General features: G+C 35.9%; 1 protein-coding gene across 2 annotated transcripts in view; it reads left to right on the top strand.

The window, feature by feature from the left end:
• The window catches only part of DCP2 (decapping mRNA 2), a 52,554-nt gene that overhangs the window by 33,802 nt on the left and 10,548 nt on the right, over window positions 1-8,204 (top strand). For both annotated transcript variants that reach the window (XM_028493129.1, XM_007110872.3), the window contains exons 8-9: window positions 2,059-2,197; window positions 5,167-5,277. In XM_028493129.1, coding sequence (XP_028348930.1) covers window positions 2,059-2,197; window positions 5,167-5,277 — 250 coding nt within the window. The remainder of the gene's footprint in view (window positions 1-2,058; window positions 2,198-5,166; window positions 5,278-8,204) is intronic.

Below are 8,204 nucleotides of genomic sequence, written 5' to 3'. Positions count from 1 at the left end.
GCCGCCGCGCCTGGAGCCTGTCCTCCGCAGCGGGAGAGGCCACAACAGAGGGAGGCCAGCATACCCCAAAAAAAAAAAAAAAAAAAGAAAAATGGTATACATAAGAGCTTATCAACTTTTTAGATGGATAGATAGACTATGAGGAAAAGAAAAAAATCCTCTGTATATGTATTTATACTGTTACTTCCCTGTTCTCATATCTTTACTTTAGAAATAATTGAGTTTCTGAAGGTGATTGAATGGGGGAATATATTGAAGTTTGTTTTTGTGTAGAGGGGATGAGGGATGCTGGTGTATGTATAATTTGTTCAGAAAGATAGCACTATAAAGGCTTGGGCTTGCTTCTTTTCTTTCCCTAGCCTAGACTGTATATTATAAAGAGTGACTATTACATGGACATGAACCGCAAAGAACATTTTCTTGGTTGGAATGTAATTGTATCCAAATCACAATTATAGAGTAGGCTGAGTAAGTAATTTTCTTAAATAAGTATATGTGTTTGTAATCAACTTGCTAGAACTTTGCTTTTGTTAGGTTCAGAGAGAGTTGCTTTTTATACTTTCTCTAATTTAGGTGTTCTGTTTTTATCCCAGAGCTTTAAAAAGTAATAGGAGTAAAACACATCTGCAGTCAATATTTTTTAAACACATAGGGAATATTCCATTTTAGTTGAATTTTATGAGGATAGGAGATTAGACTAAATACCTTGAAAGGTCATTTCTGCCTTTCAGAATCTATGATTATAATCACCAAATTATATACTACTAAACATAAGGGAAGCAGTAAAAAAGAAAAAGAGTAAAGTAGACAGGAATGTAGTCAAGATTTTAAAAACCCAGTCACTACTAAAAAGTCATGAAATAGTGACAGTGTTTGAAAAGAAATTGTGTCACTGTTCATATTTGGGAGAATCTGTCCACCATAGTGTGTGATAAGATTCCCACATCTTTCAGTCAGTGTTAGGGTTTGTGGTCCTAGAGAATGGAATAAGGAGACAATAAAGCAACTTCTTTAACCAAATTTCAGGTTTCTTAGGCAGGGTGGTGTCTGTTTTTAGCATATAGAATAACATCTATTGATGTGTTGGAGGAAATATCTGAATTTTGTCTAAAGAAAGAGTAGAGAGTCTGCAATTTAATTACAGTTTTTAAATGGGAAAGGGGACAGTTTCTGAAATATTCAAAAACAATCTTACTATAATATGGATCTTGGGATCAGTGACTCTGGACTGTATTACACATGTATGTGGTACTACAGAATACGATTTCTTATCTTTACTACAAACTGCTGTTACAGTTGGTTTCTTTTGCATAAGTATTTGAGACTGGATCTTTATTTAATTTGCTTCTCCATCGTTTTTGAGCTCCTGAGTTTTTTGCTGTACAATGTAGCTTAATTTTTCAGATCCTCTTCCAGCATGGCCGGGGTCCATAACTGACCTGTGCCAGATCAAATTCCATACTTAAGCATCCCAGTAAAGAATTGAGAATTGAGTTGTCTGTCCTGTTAAGAAGGAAGATCCACTGACATTTGTTTGTTTTGACTAGATTTATTTATTGAATTTATTACTAAATTTATTAAATTTATGAAAGAATTATTTTCTTCAGTTGTGTTTTTTTTTTTTTTGCGGGGTGTGGGGGGCATGCATCACAGCTTGCGGGATCTTAGTTCCCCAACCAGGGATCGAACCTGTGCCCCCTGCACTGGAAGCGCAGAGTCCTAACCACTGGACCGCCAGGGAACTGCCCAGATTTTTAAAAGTACAATCATTTATAGGGAAGGAGTGGTATCAATAAATTTAGGAAACTTTGGGATTAAAAATAACAGATTATTAATTCATTCAAGAAATATGGAATGCTAGGCACTCTTCTGGGTGCTGGGGGTAAAGTGATAGAGTCAACAAGAATCCCCTGCCCTCATGGAACTTATACTCCAGTGGGTGGAGATAGACAGTAAATAAAGTAAAATTTGTAGTCTGTAAGATAAACTAACAGGTGTTAGAAAAACTATAAGTGAAAATTTTCTGATCTGATTTTTATTTTTTAAATCTTGGTGTAGTCGAACCAAATTCCGCCACAGTCAGCAATTATTTCCTGAAGGTTCTCCCGGTGACCAGTGGGTAAAGCACAGGCAACCACTGCAACAAAAACCATATAATAATAATCATTCTGAAATGTCTGACCTTTTAAAAGCAAAGGTGAGTGATACACATTTAAAGATTTTCATAACTTTAGATCATTTGACTTTGAAATGTATCTGAGTTGAGGAATTACAGATTTAACAGTTGTAGAGCTCTGAATTGTTAATCCAAGGCTCCTGTGTTTCTGACTTGTGATTTGAAGTAGGGATGAGACTCCTCAACCTTTACAGTTTTGGTATTAATCCAGTGTAGTAAGTAATATGAATTAACATCTGATTTTGGTAAATATGCTACCAGTGAAAGGTTCATTACTGTGTTGTATTCTGGTGTATGATTATATTACAGTTTATTTATCCATTCTACTCTTAGTGGACATGTTTGTTGTTTCCACTTTGGGGCTTTTACAAACCATACTACTGCTATGAATATTTCTGTACATGTCTTTTGAGGAACATACACAGTTCTTTTGGGTATATAGAATTGGGTAGAAATGTTGGAGCAGTGGATATGCCCATGTTCTTGAGTATATACTGCAAACAATATTCGCAAGTAATTTATATCCCCAGCAAAATATATGAGAGTTCCATTTGTTCCTCATCCTTACTAATCCATGGTATTATCTGTCTTTATTACTTTAGCCATCTATTTGGGTACCACTCTTTCTTTTTATTTTCATTCTTTTAAAAATATACTGGTTTCATCAAAATTAAAAACTTTTGTACATCAGAGATCACTATCAAAAGAGAAGAGACAGCCCATGGAATGGGAGAATTTGCAAATCACATATCTAATGGATTAATATACAGGATATATGGAGAAATACAATTCAACTACAAACAAAACAACCCAATTAAAAAAATGGGTAGACACCTTGAATAGACATTTCTTTAAAGAATATATACAAATGGCCAATAAGCACATGAAAAGGTGCTCACAGTCATTAGTAGAATGCAAATCAAAACCACAGGAGAGGGCTTCCCTGGTAGCGCAGTGGTTGAGAATCCGCCTGCCGATGCATGGGACACGGGTTCGTGCCCCGGTCCGGGAACATCCCACATGCCGCGGAGCAGCTGGGCCCGTGAGCCATGGCCACTGAGCCTCTGCGTCTGGAGCCTGTGCTCCGCAACGGGAGAGGCCACAACAGTGAGAGGCCTGCATACCACCAAAAAAAAAAAAAAAAACTAACACAGGAGATACTATTAATACCCACTAGGTATGAAGTAATAAAAATGTAATTTGAAAAATGGAGAATAATAAGTGTTGACAAGAATGTAGGGAAATTGGAACCCTTGTGCATTGCAGGTGGGAATGTAAAATGGTGCAGCTGCCATGGAAAACAGTTCGGATGGTTCGTCAAAAAGTTAAACATAGAATTACCATGTGACCCAGCAATTCCATTCCTAGGCTCATACTCAAAAGAATTGAAAGCAGGGACTTAAACAGGTAACTTATATCCCAGTGTTCACAGTAGCATTATTCATGATAGCCAAAAGGTGGAAACAACCTATGTGTCTGTCAGCAGATTAATGGATAAACAAAATAAACATACAATGGAATATTATTTGGCCTTAAAAAGGAATGAAAGGGACTTCCCTGGTGTTCCAGTGGTTAAGACTCCATGCTCCCAATGCATGGGGCCCGGGTTGGATCCCTGGTCAGGGAACTGGATCCCTCATGCTGCAGCTAAGACCCGGCGCAGCCAAATGAATAAATAAATATTAAAAAAAAGGAATGAAATTATGATACGTACGTGCTACAACATGGATGAACCTTATTAAACACATGCTAAGTGAAATAAGCCATACACAAAAGGACAAATATTGTATGATTCCACTTACATGAGGTGCCTAGTGTAGACAAATTTATAGACAGAAATTAACTTGAGGTTACCAGGGCTGAGGGACAGGAGGGAATATGGAATTATTTAATAGGTATGAAGTTCTGTTAAATGATGAAAAAGTTTTGGAGATGGATACTGGTGGTGGTTGCACAACATTGTGACTATACACTGCCACTGAGTTGTACATTTAAAAATGGTTCAAGTGCTATATTTTATGTATATGGTACCGCAATAAAAGGTAAATACCAAGAAGAATGGAATGAAATTGAATTAAAAGTGTGGTAACATGAGTCTCTGAAAGCTGTAATTCCCTACCTTTCTTTCTTTAAATTAGCTTGTTGTTTTCAAGCTATTTTAGGAACTGCTTAATTTTTTCTGTCGGTAGATAGAATGTACATAAATAAATGTATTTTTATATATTTTAAAATAATAAAATTATTCTATTCACTGTTTTAGCTAGTCCTCTTAAATAGCTGTCTTTTTAAGACCTCTAAGGCCAAATTAATGTTTAAAAACTTTGTGTTTTAAGTTAAACTTAGAGTTATTTTCTAAGAAAATTAACTCGTTAAAGCAGTATAGTAGCAAGATGTCAACTACTGCATGTTTAGGTTTTAGGTCTAAATTTAGGGATAATGGCCCAAATTTTAAAAACCAGTTGTCTTTGTTATTTTGTATAAAAAGAGATTATTAATTTTAAAAATCCCTATTCGTTTATTAATCATTTAAAGCAGATTTTAGGGTAACAGTGATCACATCTGCTGCCTGTTTCCAGCTTTAAGGACTGTAGTCAATGTGCCTCAGTGTTCCCTCACAGAGAGGTTTTCTTTGGCAGTCACATAAGGTTTTCAAAGTTGTTCCTCTCCTTGCTCCCATTTTTCTTTTACTCCTCATGCTTGTAAACACAGTCTGTGAGCAGAAATGGCATAAGGCAAGAGGTGTGGAAAGATTCCTAGGGACCATTATATTTGCTATTTCATATCTTTTGAGGACTCTTGCTTTGTGAAGCACTATCTTCTATAAGAAAATATATTGATAGTGGTTCTCCAGTGTTTAAGGAAGGTTTTGGGTGGGGGGGCTTTGCTGAACTCGGATTCAACCAGCTAAATACATTCATAGGGGTATATTGTTTTATCCTATTACATTATGCTATAGGCTTACATTTTATTTCTTCTTATTGGAAAAACAGAGTCAAAGTATGAGGGGAAATGGCAGAAAACAGTATCAAGAGTCACCTAATCAAAAGAAAAGAACAAATGGGGTCCACAGCCAGCCAGGCAAGCAGCAGAATCCCTTGATGGTAAGAGTTAACAGCTCTCATGCTAAGAAGGCAGTTCACGCTTTTTAAGATAGGGCAAGGCATGTTGAATTGATATATTGACAGGATTTTTATGAACCTGCTGTGTGTGTGCACTATTCACCCACTAAAAAAATCTCTGCCTACTCTCAATTATAGGTTTATCACATTGATTGAAATGTGCATCTGATCTTTACTTTTTATGTGGGTATTTATCTATTTATTATTTTTTAAACTAATTTTTATTGGCGTATAGTTGATTTACAGTGTTGTGTTAGTTTCTGCTGTACAGCAAAGTGAATCAGTTATACATATACATATATCCACTCTTTTTTAGATTCTGTTCCCATAGATAGGTCAGTACAGAGTATTGAGTAGAGTTCCCTGTGCTAGACTGTAGGATCTTGTTGGTTATCTATACGTGGGTATTTAGATTTATTTTAATACTTTGGAAACTGTGTGTAGTCAACCCTGCTTTCTAGACAAGTCCTAAGTATTCTCTCTATATTTTTCTAAATAGAGTCTGTATTATTTTAATGAAGTTAAAAGTTTGGAATAATATCCCAGTGTTTTTGTTTTTGTTTTTTTTTCTTCAAGTTGATAGAATTTAGAAAACGAAAACAAATACTCACAGCCAGTGTCACAGTCATTAGACTAGGCTGAAAGACAAATACATGTGAGCATTTTAAGGCATTTACTTCCATTCTTTTAGTCTGTGTTCCAGAAAGTAATTCATAAACTGATAAGTCTCCTTGCTTATCTTTTCTGTAAGTCCCAGTATTTCTTTCCCTTTTTTTAAAAGATGTATTTATTATTTTTTAAAATTAATTAATTTATTTATTTTTGGCTGCATTGGGTCTTCATTGCTGCACGCAGGCTTCCTCTAGTTGCAGCGAGCGGGGGCTACTGTTCGTTGTGGTGTGCGGGCTGCTCATTGCGGTGGCTTCTTTGCTGTGGATCATGGGCTCTAGGTGCGCGGGCTTCAGTAGTTGTGGCTAGTGGCCTCAGTAGTTGTGGCGCACGGGCTTAGTTGCTCCATGGCATGTGGGATCTTCCCGGCCCAGGGTTCGAACCTGTGTCCTCTGCATTGGCAGGCAGATTCTTAACCACTGCACCACCAGGGAAGTCCCAGTCCTGGTATTTCTATGTTGAATTTTCTTATTGTATCTTCACCTATTTTTCTTCCTTTAACAGTGGGTGATAATAGTAATTTCAAGTTTTTAATAAAAGTAGTTTCCTTGAATTCCCTAGGTGCTGTTGATTTAACTTGGGGTGTATTGATTCCACTAGCAAGCACATGTTAAAGATCAGTTTGCTGTTAGACTACTTGCCCTTTACTATTATTGCTCTCCACTCTGGTAGAAATAGTGACAAGAACAAAGAAGAGTCTCAATAGATGGTCAGAAGGCTTTTAATCTAATTCAACGTCTGTCCCTAACAAAAGGTGGACAGATGAAAATGATAGTACTATACAAATGTTAATTCTCCTCAAATTAATACATAGATTTAATTCAATACCAATCAAAATCCTTGATTTTTGGGGGGGAACTTCACAAATGACTCTCATATTTGTCTAAAAGAACTTGAATAAATTTTTTAAAAGTTCTTAAAAGAAAGTTAATGATGGACAACAAGTATATGAACAGCTTATAAAGGAAGAACTAAAAGTGACTGATAAATGTATAAATGTGTAATCAAAGAAAGTAAATTAAAACAGGATGCCACTTTTCCTCATTAGATTGGCAAAGATGAAAATATAGCCACTTATGTATTGTTGAGAATATTGAGAACACTTAAAAATTGCTAATTGGTACAGCCTCCTAGAGAGTAGTTTGGCTATATTGGAAGCCTGAAAAAGTTCTTACCTTGTTTCCCTAGAAGAGAAATTTAAAGAATATTCACTCCATTGCTCTTAATTATGAAAACATGGAAACAATCTAAATATCCAAGAAGATAATATTAAATGTAATATCATAGATCTATGCCATAGACTACCATGTAGTCATTAAAAGTGATGGTGTAGATTTGTATTTATTGAAAAAGGGATATGTTCATAGTATATACATTTAAAAAGTGGGTTATATCCTTTTTGACTCACCTCCTAGAGAAATGGAAATTAAAAACAAAAATAAACAAATCGGACCTAATGAAACTTAAAAGCTTTTGCACAGCAAAGGAAAACATAAACAAGACAAAAAGACAACCCTCAGAATGGGAGAAAATATTTGCAAATGAAGCAACCAACAGGGGATTAATCTCCAACATATACAAGCAGCTGATGCGGCTCAATATTAAAAAAAAACAAACAACCCAATCCAAAAATGGGCAGAAGACCTAAATAGATATTTCTCGGAAGAAGATATACAGATTGCCAGCAAACACGTGAAAGGATGCTCAACATCACTAATCATATGTATAGCTGATTCACTTTGTTATAAAGCCGAAACTAACACACCATTGTAAAGCAATTATACTCCAATAAAGATGTTAAAAAAAAAAAAAAGATCCCGCAGGGCAAAGGCAAAAAACTGCAATGAGGTTATCACCTCACACTGGTCAGAATGGCCATCATCAAAACAATCTACAAACAATAAATGCTGGAGAGGGTGTGGAGAAAAGGGAACCCTCTTGCACTGTTGGTGGGAATGTAAATTGATACAGCCACTATGGAGAACAGTATGGAGGTTCCTTAAAAAACTAAAAATAGAACTACCATACGACCCAGCAATCCCACTACTGGGCATAAACCCTGAGAAAACAGTAATTCAAAAAGAGTCATGTACCGCAATGTTCATTGCAGTTCTGTTTACAATAGCCAGGACATGGAAGCAACCTAAGTGTCCAATCGACAGATGAATGGATAAAGAAGATGTGGCACATATATACAATGGAATATTACTCAGCCATAAAAAGAAACGAAATTGAGTTAT

This window comes from Physeter macrocephalus, chromosome 8 (genome assembly GCF_002837175.3).
Source record: "Physeter macrocephalus isolate SW-GA chromosome 8, ASM283717v5, whole genome shotgun sequence".
Classification (NCBI taxonomy): Eukaryota; Metazoa; Chordata; class Mammalia; order Artiodactyla; family Physeteridae; genus Physeter; species Physeter macrocephalus.
The sequence above is the reverse complement of the archived record's forward strand: the minus strand, read 5'-3'. Positions and strand labels throughout refer to the sequence as shown.